The 19,987-nt window shown below is 40.2% G+C and overlaps 1 protein-coding gene across 2 annotated transcripts in view; it reads right to left on the bottom strand.

Moving 5' to 3' along the window:
* NAB1 (NGFI-A binding protein 1) overlaps nucleotides 1-19,987 on the bottom strand; it is a 324,965-nt gene that overhangs the window by 176,521 nt on the left and 128,457 nt on the right. For both annotated transcript variants that reach the window (XM_044075187.1, XM_044075188.1), the window contains exon 3: nucleotides 19,258-19,391. In XM_044075187.1, coding sequence (XP_043931122.1) covers nucleotides 19,258-19,391 — 134 coding nt within the window. The remainder of the gene's footprint in view (nucleotides 1-19,257; nucleotides 19,392-19,987) is intronic.

The raw sequence follows: 19,987 nt of genomic DNA, 5'->3' as shown, positions 1-19,987 counted from the left end.
CTGTCCTGGTTCTCTAGCTACTTATCTAATAGATATCAAGCAGTAAAATGGAAAAAGGCCACATCCTCTTTTCTAATCACCCCAACTGGAGTTCCCCAGGGCTCCATACTGGGTCCTCTGCTATTTAATATATTCATTAACGACTTCCACAACTCTATTCCATTCTCCAGCATTATCCAATACGCAGATGATTCAACTATCATCTGCACTGCTACATCCTTCCCATTACTACAAAAGCTTATACAAGATGCCTTCTCTACCACTGAACTCTGGATGAAAGATAACCACCTTGCACTTAATGCCTCTAAAACCAAACTAATGGTATTTACCCTCTCTAAACACATCTCTATCAATACTAACTCTCTATTAATTACCAGCCACAACAACACATCCCTGGAATTGGTGTCCAATGCTAAATTACTTGGTGTTCAAATAGACAGTCACCTCAAATTCAACTCTCACATTCAACTCAACATAAAAAAAAACACATCAAAAACTAGGCATGCTATACCGACACAATTGCTACCTTACACCCTCCACTAAAATCACTCTCTCTACCTCATTCCTCATCCCCACTCTTCTCTATGGAACCCCACTCCTAACCAACATCCAATCTTCCCTTAAAACAAAACTTTCCACCTGTTACAATAAAACTGCTAAATTCGCTACCAGCCATAAATCTTCTACCCACCATTGCTCTTCACTCCATAAATTAAAATGGCTTGAACTTCCTAACCAACTTATCTATTCTCAACTTACTCTTGCTCATAAGCTCATTTTCAAACCTGACCTCTGTCCATCTCTTTCTTCTGCATTTAAATTTCACCTTCCCAGCAGGGAACTTAGATCTAACAACCAAAATCTAATCGAATTGTATAAACCAAATCGTCCCCCTGGTAAAAATCTCCTAAACTTTAGCTTAGCATGACTCTGGAACTCCCTACCTCCTGCCATTCGCACCACTTTCAACCACCTTACATTCAAAAAATCTCTTCACTCTCATCTACTTTCCCAGTGGGAATGCTCATGCTCACATCCTTCATGATCCATACTGACTTGACACTTTCCTGTTAAAAAAAAAATTTTTGTACACTACATTGTCTGCTCTGTTGCAATTGTTTCTTACTTTCTAAATTGAAATGCTCACCTTTTCTAGTCTGTATCATCTAAAATGTTTACCACCAGTTGTTCTTCCTAAAGGTGTTTGCTCTAACTGTAATGTGAACAGTACTCTGTCTACCACATATTGTATGCTCTATTTGTAAAATTCTTGTAATTATTGTAATATGGATGTAAATCTTACTGTAACCTTATCTGGAGCTTTTCTCCCCAGGACTCCATTGAAAATGGGTTCATTTGGCCCAATGGACTATCCTGGTAAACCAACTGCAAATAAATAAATAAATAAATAAGCTTCTGGTGTCATTCTAAGGGGATCCAGTATTTGTCTGCCTGGGACGACATGATCGACAGTCCACGATGCTTTGCCAGAGATGGCCTGCACCTGTTGCCCTTAGGATTCCAGATACTGGCTAAGGCTCTTGCCACCCCTATAGTGCCTTTTTTAGGCAAGGAACAAATGACAAATTCACCACCGTAACAGGTACAAGCAAGCAAAATCTGAGGGTAATGCTACTCAATGCTAGAAGTCTAAACCTCAAAATAAACTCACTCAAGGCACTCCTTAAAATGGAGAACATTGACATCTGTGCAGTGACAGAGACCTGGTTCAAAGCTCCAGAGAGCACCCCTGCATTACCAGGCTTCAATTCATATCACACCTTTCGGCCACCTAACCCAGAAAGAAGCACTAAAGGCGGAGGTGTGTCCATATTCATTAAGGATATCCACACCTCCAAGCTAGTTGCACAGCATAATGCATCCGAGATTATCCAAGTGCAACTAACTCTGGGCAAGACCGCAATCCAAACTGTAGCTTGCTACAGACCCACCACCATGCCCCAGGATTCACACTCCTCATTTCCTGATACACTGGAAAGTATTAGGGTACAACCCAACACACTAATAATGGGTGATTTCAACTACCCCACCATTAACTGGGAAAACTACTCATGTACCAACTCTTTTGCTCAATGTTTTCTAGAATTCATAAATTCCAACACCTTGGATCAACTTATTCACACCCAAACCAGGGGCAGTAATATCCTAGACCTGGTCATTACCAACATGGGAAACCGGTGTTCCACACCAGAGGTCAATTCCTCGTCGGTCAGATCCGACCAGAAGCTAATCAGCCTAGACATCCACATCCCAACCCCACCCCCAATTAGGGAAACCATCGTAAAAAACTTCTCCAAAGCCAACTTCACACTTCTTAAGACAGAAGTGGCAAACTTCACGACACCCATGCAGGTGGACAATAGAGGTATGACTGCCGAATCCTACACAAATGCACTTTATAAGCACTTATACGAGTGCATGGAACAAGCTATCCCTAATAGAACCAAGATGTTATCCTCCAAAAACAGGAAGCCAATCTTGGTGGTCCTCTGCCATAAACAAACTCTACAACAGAAGAAAGAAACTGTTGCAAAAAAGAGTAAAATCCCATGACTGGAGGAACTCCCTGGTCAAACTCAGTAAGAAGCTGAGATCCCTCATAAAAGCCACCAAAGCTAGTTACGAAAACAAAATTGCCACTGACTCTAAAGACAACCACAAAGCATTCTATAGCTATGTCAAGAATCTAAATGGGAACACTCAGATCTGCTCTGAGTTACAGCACAATGGCACTAAATATACAGAACCAACTGATATTGCCAACATCCTAGCAGATAGGTTCAGTGCTAACTTTACCCCCTCTCACCCCTAGAGGGCCCATCTCTATACTGGAAGAATGCAAAGTTCCTATAATCACGGCTGCACAGGTAAAAAACACACTCTCCAAAGCCAAGAACACAGCATCCATGGGACCTGACAATATCCCAGGCTGCATTCTACACAAACTACAGAATGAACTGGCACCCTACCCAAGTACCATGTTCAATCATAGCCTCACCTCAGGCTTTGTACCCACTGAATGGCGCACCACGACGGTTATCCCACTCCACAAAGGTGGAGCCATGATGGACCCCGGGAACTACCGCCCCATTAGCCTGACAAGCCTGGTCTGCAAGGCCATGGAACGTATCATCGTGGAACTCATAAACAAAGACATTGGTAATCTCCAAACTCTGGACCCTACCCAGTTTGGATTTGTAAAAGGCAGATCATGTCTCCTAAACCTGATTGACTTCTTTGAAGCAGTCACCAAAGCCATAGATGAGGGTAAAATGGTTCACACAGCTTATCTAGATCTCGCCAAGGTTTTCGACACCATCCCCCACTCTGGAATTATAGATAAGCTCACCAAACTAGGTATAAATCCCTATGTCACAAGATGGGTTGCCAACTGGCTCACGGACAGAACCCACACTGTGAAAGTAGCGGATTCCAAATCTGACATCAGACCAGTGACAAGTGGAGTACCACAGGGTTCAGGCCTGGGTCCTCTCCTGTTTGGTATCTACTTCTCTGAAGTGCAGGCCAACACAGAAGGTCTTTGGCTAACAAAGTTTGCAGATGACTGCAAACTAGGAGCCATAATTGAAACTCCTAATGATGTGGACAAACTACAAAAGGGCCTCACTGAGACAGATACCTGGTGTCAAAGCCATGGCCTGAAGCTCAATGCCAAAAACTGTACTGTCATCCCCTTTGGTAAAAACTCTGTACCCATGAACTACCACATAGCTGGTAGTCTACTTAATGCTGAAAATGTGATGAGACCTTGGGACACAGGTGGACAGTAGTCTCTCCTTTGATAATCACATCACCACAGTGGTCAGGAAATCCTTCTATGTGGCTCATCTCATCACAAAAGGATTCTCATCCAGAAAAAAAAGAGGTCATTGTTCCCCTCTACTCATCACTCATTAGACCCATTATAGAGTACAACCCCCCTTTTGGTATGTACCTCACAAGACATCAACAACTGGAAAGACCACAGAAATACCTCACAAAGAGGATTACTGGCCTCAAACAGATGCCCTATGCAGACCGTCTCAAAAAACTACAGCTTTACTCCATCGCATATCGCCTACTCAGGGGTGATCTCTGCCTAACATACAAAGCTATGTCAAACCCAGAGCTGTTGGACATGCTCCACTTAAAGAAATCTCAATCCCTCCGAGCTACACGCTCTAGGGACCTAAACCTTGTCACTACAATAAACAGAACATGCTGGAGGGATAGATTCCTGTCCCAGAGACTTCCCATACTCTGGAACAGACTACCTATCTATGTCAAACAGAGCTCCTCATTAGCACTCTTCAAGAAAAATCTTGATGATTGGATGGGAAATGGGAAATTCACCCCGGGGATCACTTCTGTGGCTCTGCTCGACAGGGGCACAGGAAAATAATTTTCTTGGGTGGCGAAAGCCAGGGTACATTTTTGGCTAGGCTTGTACAGGCCCTAGGGCCGATAGCCTAGTACCTACCTATGAACCTAAAAGGTGCTTCAACAAAGTATCAGTTTAAGGGTGTGCACACTTATGCAACCAGCTTACTGTATGTTTTTTATTTTTTTATATTTTTCCCCTAACAGATTTGTTTTTCAATTGAATTGTACAGGTTAAAGTCACATTAAAGGTGGGAAAAGTTTAGAAATGATTTATTGTTTTTTTTTTATATCACAAACACCTGGCATTTTAACAGGGGTGTGTACACTTTTTATATCCACTGTACATCTTACACACTTTTCCATACAATGGATTTGATTAATAAAAAGTCCCTCAGTTGGATTTCCAATCAAGTTCTTAACATTAAAGCTCTTACTGTAAACTACCACAGGTTGTCCTTCAATGACTTCCTTCATTTCTCTAGAGAATACTAAGTTCCATAATTGTTTAAAAGCTCACACACACTTGATTTCCTGACTGAAAGGTATTATGAATGGTAACACTCTGCTACTTCCTTGTAGCTGATTCAGAATTAGAGAAGCCCATTTCAAGCGTGGGAGTTAAGTACTCGTTCAGTTAAAAGGAGGGAAAATCTAGTTGTCCTACCCTCGAAAACTTCTTCTTTAACTAATGTAAATACATTTTTAAGGTAATCTCCATCTCTAAACATGCCTCACAAATAATGAATTTCTCTACAAAATTCTTATCAGTACTTTTTAATTTCAACAGGTGCACCGTCTACCCTTTAACAATCCACTTCTTTTTGGTGAAAGGGATGACAACTGTCAAAATGCAGATAGGAATTTGAAAAGGTCTTCTTTCTATAAAAATAGTAGATGTAAACCTGTTCAAATTATTATGTTTACCTAAAGTTACATCTGAATAACTGATCCTCTCCTAATCATACTGGAATATACATTTAAAAAATGGTAGTAGTCGCTAAATATTTAATAAACAAAGCTAATTCTTCAACAGTACCTTTCCAAAATATTAAGATACCATCTAAAAATCTGAAGTATGCGTGTATCAAAGGCTGGAACTCAGAACTGAAGACATTACATTTCTCCCATTCAGCGAGTACACCATTAGCATAAATAGGGGCACAGGCAGCTCCCATAGCTACCCCTGAGGTCTGATGAAAATAGTTACTATCGAGGTAAATAAAATTGTTCATAAGAACATTCTCCAACAATACTTCAATCATCAGAACTTATGTCAACAATTTCTTGCTGAATTAAAAACTCATTAAACAAGTACTGTCCTTCAGAATGGAGAATTACTCAAAATAGATTAATTACATCAGTAGTAACAAACAGTAAAAGTTTCTTCAAACTTAATTGACTTCACATTTTCTAAAAGATGCCAGGAATCTCGTAATATGTATGGAGAACTGTGTATATATTTCCGTAATGGTTCTATTTTAGTCTCTTTACCATCAATTATAGATCTAAACAGGATCTATATTACAAAGTCGAACTCACGGGAGTCCAAACGTTGTAATATCAAACCCAAATGTTCGAAATTTGCTATTTCCCCCACTGTAGTGCGATCTCGGAGTTGGTATATTTAAGTAGGGGGTGTGGGGGGCACAGCACCCCACATTAGATTAAGTTAAGTGTACGCATTTTTTTTTGTACCGGAACAGCGATCACTGTTCTGTGTTTTCGTAATCCTTGGGTTTCAAACTTCATGGTTCGATATTATATCATTCAAACTCCTTTGAGTTTGACGATGTAATATAGACCCATCTAAATGGGTGAGGGGGGTTGATTTGATTTTTGTCTATTTCTGGTATCCCAAACAGGGCAGGGATCAAGGGTTGGGATATTGTTAAGTAATCAAAGATACCTTTATTAATAAGATCTTGAATTAATAAGTCACCTAAAGTCACATCTATCTTATTATTTGCATTGTTAATTTCATTTTTAGATACCCTTTTGCATATAGTTTTATCTGATAATAGGTCATACATAATAATCAAGACTATTCATGATAACTATCCCCTTTCCCTTATCTGGTTTCAATATTATTAAACTTCTGTCCATCCTTATGAAGTTTAAGAACCATCTTTCCTCCACAGACAAATTATCTATATATCTCTCCCTGACCATATACAATTGTCTAAATTTGTTTTCACATATTCCTTCAAAAGTAGAGATAAGCAGATTAGATGGAGGTAAAAATTTTGCTTTTTCTCTTAATACTTACTTCATGGATAGACAGAGTCATATTGGTGAAAAAAACAAACAAACTTAAGTTTAGCTGTCTAGTGTATAATTTCAACTAAATTAAAACTTTCACAATGTCCACCCTAAAATTGGGAATACATTGAAAGCCTTTTTGAAGTAAGAACAATGCTCCTTCAGTTAAAGAGAAGTCAGACAAATTTGAGTATTTTAAAATCATCACTGTTCAAAGTATTTAATTGTCCTTTACATCCACAATTGCAGTGGGCTAATGTGACAGCAGGAGATACAACTTCCTCCCCCTCCTTCAGCCATGCTGTCTGTTGGGGTCTGTTCTTCCTCTGGTTCGAAGATGATTCTCCCTTATTCACAATTCTGTTGGAACGTCTCATCTGCGGTTCTTCTAATAAATTAGTTTGTGTCAGGGCATCATCAGGATTATACAAATTGTTCTCTTTGCCTCCACTATCCACTGTATGCATTGAACAAGGAGGTTTAGGGTAGGCACTCCTATTTTCATACTCGCATCTATCCCTATCATTTTGATAGACTCATTCCTTATTATGTTTAATTATATCATCCACTTTTGAAAATACACTGTTATATTCCTCTCAAACAGTGTTAAAAATAAGGTCAGAACAAATAGCATGGTTTAATTCTTTCAACTCAGTACATAGTGTATTAATCTTTGTCTTTCATTAAGAGTTCTATAAATTTAATCAGTAGCATCAAATAATGCCAATAATTCATTGTGAAAAACAGAATTTTCTACCAGTCAAATCCGAAACCTCCATAATCTGAGTCCCTTAGTTAGTAAACATTCCTTAAAATAGGAACTGTCCAACTGAAGGTTCCACATTTTAAAATAACTTATGATCAAAGTCTATCGGTTGTGTTTTTAAATTCACCCAGCCATTTTGATAAGGTGACCGTGGAGACAGAATTTCCCATTCTAGGCCCAGAGAAGAAAATTAAAAGTTGGTCAGTTTTATGTATTGCTTTGATTCTGTCTAAATAAAACCTTGGTTGTTTGTGTACATAAAAAGAATGTAGACAGTATTCCCCTTTACTAGTAAAATTTGGGAAAAATACTGGTAAACCAATGGTCTGACTGATGGAAAAATCTGAAACAACTTTGGGGAGAAAAGATGGGTTTGCCCGGAGTGATACTCTGTCCTTGTGGAAAATTAAAAAGGGCCTTTTAATGCATAATGCCTGAAGCTCTGAATTTCATCTGGCTGTCGTGATGGCTACCAGGAAAAGGGACTTCCAAGATAAGAATTTGAGGTCACACTTAGCTGCAGGTTCAAAAGTGGGTTGAGTTAAGGACTGAAGAACTAACGTGAGGTTCCATGGCTCTATAGGTTGTCTGATTGGAGGCTTAATGTGAGAGATCCCTTTAAGAAAGGTTTTGCATAACTGAAGCGAGATGAGGGGAGAATCATTCAACCCATCATGACAGTTAGAGATAGCCACTAGATGTACTCGAATGGTAGGAGCTGGAGCTCCATCTTCAAAGAATTTTGACAGGTATTGTAAAACTGCTGTAACTGGAGCAGAGTATGGATCTAGCCTCCTTTTCTTAGACCAAACAGAGAACCTCTTCCATCTGTCTAGATATAGTCTTCTGGTGGATGGTTTGTGAGAGGCCAGGATAATGTCATGTACAGGTGAGGGAAGGTTATCCTGCCTGGCTATTAACGGAAGTGGAGAAACCAAGCTGTCAGCTTGAAACTGAATAGGTTCTGGTGACTCGATCCTTGGGGGTAAGAAATCAGGTCTGGAAGAGGGTTCAGAATCCATGGTCAACATAACAGATGAAGCTGAAGGAAGGGGAACCAAACTTGTTGAGGCCAAAAGGGAGGATCACTTTGCATTTCAACCAAATAGCTTTCTTTATGAATTGGGGAATCAGAGGGATGGGGGGATAGGCATGTAGCAGTCCCATGGGCCAATCATGAATCAGAGCGTCCCTCGTGGACTCCCGCTGTGGGGGGGAATAGGGCAAAATAGCTGCTGTATTTGTTGTGTGATGGAGAAGCGAGAGGTCGCAGCAAGGCTGGCCCCAATGGTTGAAAATTTCTGCCACTACGTCAGGATTGAGGGACCACTCGTGAGGCAGGAGAATACATCTACTCTGCTTGTCTGCAATCACACTGGACTTCCCAGGGATATGCATTGCTATCAGAAAGCTGCTGGAAGCTATTGCCCACTGTCAAATTCTCATGTCCTCTCGACACAGGGGATAGGACTTGGTTCCTCCTTGCTGGTTGATATACCAGACTACTGACATGTTGTCTGACTGAATAGCGATCGTTCCAGAAGGAAGAGCAGATTGGAATGCTTGCAACACTAACAGCACCGCTCTCAGTTCTAGAACGTTGATATGCAGGTAGGCCTCCAAAGTGGACCATGCGCCTTGGACTGTCTTTCCCTGGAATAGTTCTCCCACCCTATCAGGGAAGCATCCGGGGTCACAATGGCCTTGGGTTGGAGGGGGTGGAATGGATGGCTACATAGTTCTGTGTCTGGCCTCATCCACCAAAGAAGGTATGGCTTGCAACAACTGGTTATCTGAATTTGAAAGCACAGAGGGTGGTAATTCGGAAACCACTGAGATAGCAGAAGCCATTGAAGTATTTGCATATGCAGTTTCACAAGAGACACTATTGGTATGGAAGCTGCCATGCATCCTAAAACCTGAATAACCTCCCTTGCTGAGGTTTTGTTTTGACAGAGTATCACCCAGAGCTGGAGCCTCACTCTCTGAAGTCTGTGAGCTGCGAGCGACACCAGACAAGAATGGGTGTCGAAGACTGCTCCAATGAATTCTATGTTCCAAGTTGCAGCAAAGTTGGATTTCTCCCCGTTTATCGTTATCCTCAAATGTTTGGCCAGGGAAAGAGTGTATTGCAGGGCTGTTACCAGAAGATCATTGGTGGGGGTGGTAAAGACCCAATCGTCCATATACGGAAACACCCAGAATCCTTGCAGTCTCAAGTGAGCTGTAACCACTGCCATGCACTTTGTGAACACTCTGGGGGCTGTAGATGGTCCAAATGGCAGGGCATGAAATTGGTAGTGATTGATTCCTAGCCAGAAGTGAAGTAGACTCCAGGAGCGTTTGTCGATTCTGATGTGATAATATGCGTCCTGGAGAGCTATCGAGCACATCCAATCACCTTCCCTTAGAGAAAAGGGAGACAGTACTGAACCGTGACCATCCGGAACTTTGTTTGGGCAACAGACTTGTTCAAATTGCTGAGATCCAGAATTGGTCTCCAGTCCCCTGTCTTTTTTGGCACCAAAAAGAATCTCGAGTAAAATACAGATCCACATTGGTCTGGTGGGACTAATTGGATGACTTTTTTGATGCAGCTTGTTTATTTCTGCAGCTGCTTCTTCCCTCTGACTGGGTGGAATGCTGGGAAGTTTTGTCAGAGGTTTTGGATAGGTGATAAGGGGAATGGTGTAGCCTCTGGTTATGATTTTCTGCACACAACGGTCAGAAGTTATTGAATGCCAGGCAGCGTGGTGCAGAGAGAAATGTCCCCCGACTGCTTCCAGAGGAAAGCAAATTGGGCCGCTCTTCAGGAGCGTTGATAAGGCTGCCCAGAGAAAGAATCCCTGGGTCCCCGATTACATGTATCCCCTCTGCTTCCATAGGGGCATCTTCCAGAATTGTTACCCCCTCTGCCCCTGGGGGTATCATCTCTACCTGTGGCATGGAAAGGAGCCTAAGATTGGTGTGCCACATTTTTCCACTCCTCTGGCTCCTGGAAAAGGAACATCGAGGAGTGGAAAAACAGACCTATGGCAGACAGGGTCTTACCATCCTGATCACACCTGGACAGGGTGTCTTTCACCTTGGGGCCAAAAAGGGAAGTTCCTTCAATTTGAGTGTTCAGGAAGGAAGACTTGAAAGGGTCCGCGAAGTTACAGAGGTGCATCCAGGCATGGCGTCTCATAACTATGTCTGAACCCGCCACTCTAGCTGCCCCTTTGGTGGCATGTGAGAGCAACCTCATGGATGAATTGTAGCTAGACTCCAGGGTTGCGAGCTGTGAGCCAACTTTGTCCCTTACCTCGTCAGACACCTGTCCTGCGAGTGTTCCAGAGAGTTTGGAAACCAAGTCTCTTTGAAGCCTCGTAACATGCGCCAAGTAATTCAGAGACCATATGGCAAAAGTCGCTGAAGCAAAAACTCGTTACCCTAACCTGTCCACAGCCCAGGACTCTCTGTTGGGTAGATGAACTGTATGACTCTTTTCGGCGAGATCCTTTTTCGTGGCCACCACCACCACCACAGCATCGATTGGTAAACCTCTTGACCAATGTGGGTTTTCCTTGGGGGGGGGTATCTTGTCAGGTCTCAGAGGGATCGACTCAACAGAATTAGAGTTCTTCCAGGAGCGCTGCACCACGAGTTGTACCAGTTCGTCTGCAGGCGGGGTCACCCAAGAGGTAGATGGCCGGACATGGAAAGCCTGCAGAAATACGGACTCCTCGGAAGAAGGGTTAGTGGGCTTCCAATCACCCCTCTGTTTCAACATTTCAAGGATGTCCCCAAAGGAGACATCATCAGGGGGTGACCGTGGGGACCCTTCACTGTCATCGAAATCCGCATCCTCTGTCAGAGACTCTTCAGGGGAGTCTACGTGCTTCCTCTTGCACAATCTCTTCCATGGGTCTCCTCAGTGGGGGCTTCTGAGTAGGACTCAGAAGAGGGGGTCCCCTGCAACTTTCCTGCCCAGTGTCCCAGGGCAGTGGCTTGCGTCAGCTGTAGCTCAGGGGGAAAAGAGGTCTGGGGTTCTGACGTTGGTGGAATGCTTCCAGAAGCAAGTGCCCTTTCCATAGCTCAGAAAGCAGGTCCGTCCGAAGAGGGAATGGGAGCCCAGAACAAAGAAGGACAACCTCGAAACTGGGGTCACACCCTGCTCCGTCAAACCCGAGGATGGAGCCCCAAGCAGGATTGGTGCAGACAGCACTCCCGGCACCGTGGACGGAACCGTAAACACATTTGGAACTGTGCCGCGAGCCGAAGAGCCTGCAGCCCAATCATGGGGTTGAGGAAGGCCCAGTTCAGTGGGGACTGAAGGCCAAAGGGACAATCCCAGAGCCCCAGTGAGGTCCACTACAGGTGCCGAGATGGGGGGGGTCCTAAAAAGGACGTCAGAGTTGAAGACTTTGGAACCAGTATGGTCAAAGTAGGAGAGTAAGATGGAGTCCATGGAGAAGCCAACCCAAGTCCTGCAAGTGGATGGGTCCTAGAAGGAGTGGGTATTCCCCTTGCTGTCAACAGCTAGTCCACAAGACGCACCACGTCAAGCTAGGAAAGGCTCCTGGTGAATCTAGTGGATACTCCCAACGGGGAGTCAGGTCATTCTAGAAATGGACTGCATACTTGCTCTAGAAATGGATCTACTGATGGAGAGTACCAGGACAGTGGTGTGGAATCTACTGTCACCAATGTCTCAAGTTTGGAGACCGGAAGAAGTGGCATCAAAATTGTCATTATCGGGACCATGAAAGGACTCCATGCTGAAGGGGCACATGGAGTAGACATGGAAGATTCGGTAGCAATCGTAATCGAAGAGCTAGGCATCAAAGGCATGCACTGTGCCAAAGTGGCACTCGGTGCTGAAGTCGTAGTAATCTTTGGAAAGTCAGTAGTCTGTGCCGAAGACAGTATCGGAGCTGAAGCTGGTGCCAATATAGGAACAGTCTTAGTCAGAGCAGAAGAGATCGGTGCCGATGAGGAAGACTTATGCTCCAAAGATAATTAAGGTACCTTAGGCTTTACAGGTTTGCCCTGGTCACCTGATGCTGAACAGGGAATAGAGTGGGACCTTTTCTTATCCTTGGTTGGAGGGAATGAGACCTCAGTCGCAGAAAGGGCCTCTGAAAGGGGCGACTTAAGGAGGCCCTTCAGAATCAGCTTGTTTTTCAACGCGTTCAAGGTGGGCTGGCTAAAACTTTGACAAATCACACAAGGGGGTTGTACCGAAAGATAGGGCATCCCCAAACAATAAACACAGTCATCATGGGAATCACAGTTAGGCAGTTTACCCTTACATGAAGTACAATGCTTAAACCTAGACGTGCCTTTTCATCAGACATCATGAACAAAATACACACAAGTTAGATAGAAAACTAAGGCAAAGAGTTCTAATTCTACTATATCTATGTCTAATATGTCTATAGATCCACTATATCTATACCTAAATATATATCAAAAACACACAACAATTTAGCTGAAAAGGGAAGAAGAAGAAATACCAGGTAGAAATAGAAGGGTAAAAAGGTCTAAATATAGCTTCAAATTTAAAGAAATATCAATATTAACAACAAGAAATTAGATGTACAAAATATCCAGAAAAGATATCAAAAGTTTTCCACTCATCTGAGAGCTTGGCTGAAACGCGGCTTTACGGCTATGCGGCAAACGAGATCTGAGGTAACAGGGAGAAGGGCACTATGAGTAGAAGCTTAGCTCGAGAGTTTTTTGGCTGGCGCAAGCTTGGTTATTAGGCTGACCGAACTCATCATGAATGGAAAGAAGATTAACAACATCAGATTTAAAATTAATGTTAATGCCACAAGTTCTCGGAGTACTTACAAGTTGGATAACCACTTCCTCCATCAGGATAGTTAGAGATTTCCAAAAAAACAGACAATCCCTGCTGAACCTGCATTTTCATAATTTCGATCTGGAAATTCGTTCACCACTTCTTGGGGGGCAGGTAGATATTTCATTTTCCGCTGTAGAAGCACTGTTAAATCTCTGGGTATATGCTAATCATGTGAACCACTCGTGGATCCATTAGAAGCTGCCATCATGCTAGAATTCTGCCGTAAGTGAACTTCCAACCACACAGAATGACCAAAAGCTTGTAACCAAACCTGAAGTCCAGCAGGCACTAAAAATGTTAATAAATATAAATGCAGCTGAGAATTGACATACCAGCTCCTCTAAATATTAAAAAAAAAAAATTCTCAGCTGCATTTATATTAATTATGACTGACTGACACAGGCATTCAGAACTGCAACTTAACCCACTATTGAGCGTCTAGTTTGTTACTGCTGTGACAGCAGACATTTTTAGTGCCTGACAGACTTCTGGTTTGGCATTAAATTCATTTCCTACCTGTCCATCTTATAATTTCAATCCTTCTGATTTACTATAGTTAATTGTATATCCTACAATTTCCTTGGCTTCTTCAACAATATCGGAGACTTTTGGCATATGACCAGTGAAATCTGCTATTATTAGAATTAAATCATCTGCATATACCAATTGTGAAAAGTCTTCAAAATCAATAAATGAGGGCTTCATTTTGTTTCATAACCTGCCAGCACAAATAATGTTGCCGACAGAGGACATCCTTGTCCAACTCTGGTTGTCAGGCTAAATTCAGGTAAAAAAAATTATTTAATGTAAGATTCTGAATTAAAATGTAAATTTTGTAGGATATGAATTAACACATGTGGAAACATATTCTATGACTTGCCAAATAAATGTCTTATTGAGATAAATCAAAAGCTTTTGTGGTATTTAGTTTTAGCAGATCTACTTTTTTTAAGTTTAATTTAAATTTTGCAACATTAATTATCATGTCTTGCAATAATTTATTAGCTTCAAACTTTTTCCTGTCAGGAAAAATAGATGGAGATTTTTTCAAATGAAGTTAATATTTTATTTACAGCCTTTGCTATTATTTTATAGTCATAACGTAAAAGACAAATTGGGAAATAATGTTCAGGTTTTAAACCGTCTTTTGCTTCTTTCTTAATTAAAATAATTTCTGCTAGGGCCATTGATTTCAGTTCCCCTAAAAGGAATTGACATTAGATTAGCAATTTTATAAATGGGGAGAGGCAACTCATTTAAAAACGTTTGATAAAATTCAGCTATAAATCCATCTGGTCCTGGGGATTTGTTTTTCTCCAAGTCCATAATTGCCTCATTTAACTTTTCCATTGAACTTTGATAGTCTAAATCTTATTTTGGGTGTTTTATATAACCAGTTTCTCAAATTAGATAGGCCATTACTGACTATATATTTCTTTAAATTAAATTATTTATTATAATCTGAATTCTACCTTGATTATTAGTGGTTGTACTTTGTCTCAGTAATTTGTAAAGTAACATTTTTGTATCAAGCTGTGATGCTAATATTTTCCCTACTTGATCTAATTAAAAATGCATATTGGATAATTCCTTGTGGGCTATATCCTGGTTTAGCTGAATTTTTAACTTATATTGTTCCTGCACATTAGTTCTCCAGAAAGTAAAATATTTCTCATAATTTATTGGTAATAATTGATAAATACATCTGTTTCAAATTATATGACTTTCTCTCTCTTTTTACATAACTATGTATTGAGGCTTTAAAGGCATCCCATTTTGTATTTGTTGACAACCAAAAGTTATCAGATTTCTTATATATACTAAGAATTTTTTATTTCTGAACCAGTGTGATAAATTTTTCCTTTTACTTATTCTAATCGTTTGCTGTGAATTCAAAATTAGATTTGTCAAACAACTGCCTGTCCATATTATATATTCAGGCTCCTGTACAGCTGCCTTTTGATATAAATTACAGGAATTAAACAAAACATGCCAATTCTCGGACCCAATTTGGCTGTATGAGACATGTGTTAATCTTTTTTAAATGGGGAAATATGATTCTCCATACATCTAACATGCTTTCATTTTGTAAAAAAAAATAAAAATAAAAATAAAACAACAAACCAGGTTTCATTTAATATGTATTATTGTTAGGTAATCTAGATCATCCATAAGACATTCCAATCTCCTACCAGCAGTACCAAAACACTTAGCCTTCTGAAATAACATCCAAAAAGTCTTGATATTTCTCAAAAGTAGCATAAACATATTCTAAAGTTAAAGTAGGAGAACTAACTGCCGACTTTAATCAAAATAACACATCCTTCCATGCCTAGATAAATTCTACCACGCTACTATATACAGTCATTTTTTATTACAATGGCAACACCTGTTGATCATTACTAATGATTTCTTTAATCAACAAATATTTTTTCTTAATATGAAAACACTGGTTTGCACTACAGTGGGTTCCTTATATTAAAATACATTTTGTGATCCATTTTTAATAAACATTAACACCATGCACAGTTTTGAAAAGTTATGCGCCCCATTAATAGTTACACTTGTAATCGTGAGTGACATTAAATACTGATAATGTTAGAAAAATGACCAAAGTAACTTGTACGTAGAAGAACTCTACACCACCACACCCATGCAAAAGAAACGAAAATGTGATAAACAGGAACAAGTTCAATTGTCCGACTACTTTTCACCTGGAAACCAGTAATGAGATGAACCATGCAGATCAGGAGTGTTTATAATAATCCCTTGTTTGACAGCTCATATTTGGTTCTGCCTCAGTTGTAAAGAGTAGAACTCATTTGTTTTAACATGGCCAGCAATACAAAGGTTCATCTAATATTCTTTTTCCACACATTCCTCTCTGCAAAGATGTCAATTTTTCTGGCCTTCGGGGGGGAAAAAGGTCTTCTTTCAGATGGCAGCTGCTACTAGCACGTCTTCTCTTTGCTTTTAAGAATTTAATTATCACAGGCTCGGAGTCTACTTTTGCCATTTTTTGCCTGGAATCTTTCAGCCACTCTGTGCTGCCAGTCTGTTTCTATATTCATTGCTTGATATGCCTCTAACAATTTTTTAAATGTTTTGAAATACAGACTCCAAAACTTTCTGAGTATGCCAGGTACCAGGTATTCCAAAAATACAAAGATTTATTCCTTCCGGCCCATGTTTCAAAATCAATAAATTGTTCTTTCAGGTATTCATTTCTTTTTGATATCAAAATTATCAAATTTTTCATTTGTTCTTCCTTGTTGAAAATTAAAACTGCTTACTTTCTCTTCTAAAGCTTTGATTTGTTCAGTCTGATTAATGTAATTCTTATGTAATTAAGCCATCTCTGATTGTAACTGTCCAATTTGATTTAAAGCTGTTTCTAAATGAATTAACTTTTCACATATTAAGTTTTGCTTCAAGACTAGTACTACATTGCCCCTGTACCTTTAAACATGTCAAATCTTTCTTCTCTTATTTTTCTTTAGAGAAGCAAAATGTCCATCTCTACTTACATGCGATAGGTAATTTTCAGTCGAGGATTTATTTGTTACAATTCTGGCTTTATCTTTGACCTGTGGCATTGAATGTATATTCTCTTCACTATTTCAGTTTTGTGCATGTTTTTGTCTTCAACATCTGCTCGTTGTAAAACCAAAGAAGACATTTCTGGCAATAATCATTTCTTTCCTGTTCCATCAGATAACTGAAGCTTCTCTCCTTGTTTGACATTTATTTAATCTTTTACGCATTTAAGTTTTGTTTGAATGTCTTTTGGGAGCCAGGTAAATATCCACCTATACTCCAAGGAGTCAATCCCAAACTACCACAACTCTACAACCAACTAAAACAAAAGTACAGTGTACAGACCATCTATTTTCTACTTAAGTCAAAATAATTTGGGAATCTCTCCCACCTTATCTTAAAGAGTTTGATCACAAATGAAGTTACATTTGCTGCAACAAGCCCAATGGATGCACTTTCAGACAGTCCAGATAACCTAACTGCTCCTAACTCCTCTTCTTTCACTTGTACTCAAATTTCCCTCTCCTCCTGCAAGAATTGAAATTTACTGTTGGACTGTTCCCTGCCTGTCTCATTTTAAGTGAATGACTTGTTTTAGTGTTGTATTACTGCACTGTCTTATGAATATGTATTTGTTTACTTCTGCTTTCTAATACTGTTTTCTACCTTTGCTTGCTTCTGCATTTAGACTCCCTCAAAGCGAGCCTGGAATTGGTCTATAGTGATCAGTGCACTACCCTGGTAAGCAAACAAATGAAAAATACTGTAAAGCTTGCCTTGTTTCATTAAAAAAGTATATTTTTATCATTTTCTCTTTTATACCCTCATGCCCAGAACTACCTTACAGATTGGCTGAATCTTCTCACATGATAGTGATATACGCTGGGAAAATGATCAAACTTCACAGAAATGCAGTCCCATACTCAAAACAAAAATAAATGAAATATTCAAAACTTTCCAAATGTAATAAGTACTTGGCAGAGATTGCAAAATTGCTACAGTAAGCACTGAAATAGCATGACGTACATTACCTCATAAAAGACAATGGCTGTGCTGTTTTTTCTGAAACTGTTAAAAATTACAACAAAAACTGTAGGATAAGCACAACAGTCACATTATAGCAGGTAAACCAAAGTTAAGAGGTGATTAATTTGGGTCTATATCACTACATCGAATGTCAGTTCAGTGAAAGGCATTTTATCGGAAATGTCGTTCATCGAATTCCCCCCACACACCCTGCTAATTATATATACCAACTCCGAGACTGCACTACAGTGGGGAAAGGGCACATTTTCTGATCCTCACTGTACCATGATCTCACTATGAACAGTTTGATGAACAACATGCTTGATGTAAGTGCACTGAAAATGCCATTCGCTGAACTGATTTTTCACTGAACTGATAGGGACCTGATTCATTTGGTACACTGCTAAAGTTAATTTATTTTGTTAGCTCTTTTAACTAGATAAGCAAACCAAATGAATTGTATGCATATGTTGGACAATTTGGAAAGCTATAGGAAAAGAAAGAAAAGTGTTCAGTACCACATGGAAAGCAGAAAGATCACACTTATCATAATAGTACTGTACAGAACTGAACAATGCTTACAGGATATTATCAGAAATACTAACAAGAGAGAAGTGTTTACTATTTTACATTGTAAAGCAGTGAGCACCCACAGAACTGGAAATTGAACAGCACATCCTGCTGACTACTAAAAGCAGCTGCTGCATGTAGCAACACCGTTACATTCCAATATCTTTACAAAAATGGGAGCTATCTGTAGTCTGAGAAGGTTGTTAATGTCTAACTAATAATATCCTTCTTCCATACTGTAATGTGCTGTGTATCAGCAGAGCTGCTACATATGCTTACCATGTACCTGTAAACTAAGCAAATTTGCTGTTTTACATGTGGTAAACTTTGCTACAGTTCAGTAAGCTTCCCTACAGTGTGTCATATCTATAACACAAAGCAGTTATTAAAGATAGTCAAGGATAAGCAGATGAGCCATTCACACTGAGCCCTGGATTACATCACTCTTTACTATAGTCTCTAAAGTATCACATGTCACAGAGCTCCCACTAGGCTCTGCTCTCTTAAAGAAATATGTTGTTATTATTATTAGTTCACATATCGCTATATGCAATATCCCACTTAACTCGAAATAAAAAATGAACGCATTAAATACAGCACTGAAAATCTGTGTGTGCCTGCACATACACATATCCACATGCATATTTTCACTTGCAAGGAAAATAATGTATTCCAAAAAAAAAAGAAAAACAAACCTGATGCGGTACTGAAAACATGTCACACCAAGTACTAATTATTATCAACACCATTTGTAGGAACAAAGACAGCTTAAGAAGGTGGACTATAAACAACTGCACATTAAATCCAACAAGACCACTCACAGCATTACCCAAAGCTGACTTACTTGCTAGTCCTGTACGTATACTTGTACGTCACCTCCCGCGAGATTTGTCGAGCCAGTGCAAAAAGTTCGTCCCTCCTTGTAAGAAGGGCCATGTCTGCCATACACAGCTGTGCTGCTGCTTCATTCACTGTTAACTGCAAAACAAACAGAAGAGACATGCGTTAAAACTTTTTAATGGTGATTATGCCCCAGGTAGTCATGATGACTTAATTCAGACAACATTACTCTGTGCAGCTCAACCTCACTGACCAGTCAGCCCCAGCAGCTCTTGCCTAACACTGTTTTTAGTGAACACTACTGTGTATCAGGTGCTCTGCTGACAGATCTCAACAAATTGCTTATCTAAGCTTGCAGTTACAAAATATCAACACTTCATTTCATCGCAGCTTGCTCTGTCACAGGTGTTGCAATGTGTTCGGATGTCATGCAACTCAGTGAAGACAAAGTGGGTGAGCTTATTTATTTATTTATTTTTACCTATCATTCCATTAGGAATAAGTATATTAGAGGGTCAGCCCAGGTTGGAAGGTTTGGAGACAAAGCCAGAGAGGCAAGGTTACGTTGGTTTGGACATGTGCTGAGGAGCAATGCAGAGTATACTGGGAAAAAGATGCTAAGGATGAAGCTGCCAGGTAACAGGAAAAGAGGAAGGTCTAAGATAAGGTTTATGGATGTGGTGAGAGAGGACATGCAGGTGGCTGGTGTGACAGAGCAAGATCCAGAGGACAGG

Source organism: Protopterus annectens, chromosome 6.part0 (assembly GCF_019279795.1).
Source record: "Protopterus annectens isolate FY-2018-M chromosome 6.part0, PAN1.0, whole genome shotgun sequence".
Taxonomy (NCBI): Eukaryota; Metazoa; Chordata; order Ceratodontiformes; family Protopteridae; genus Protopterus; species Protopterus annectens.
This window is presented reverse-complemented; position numbering and strand designations above follow the sequence as displayed.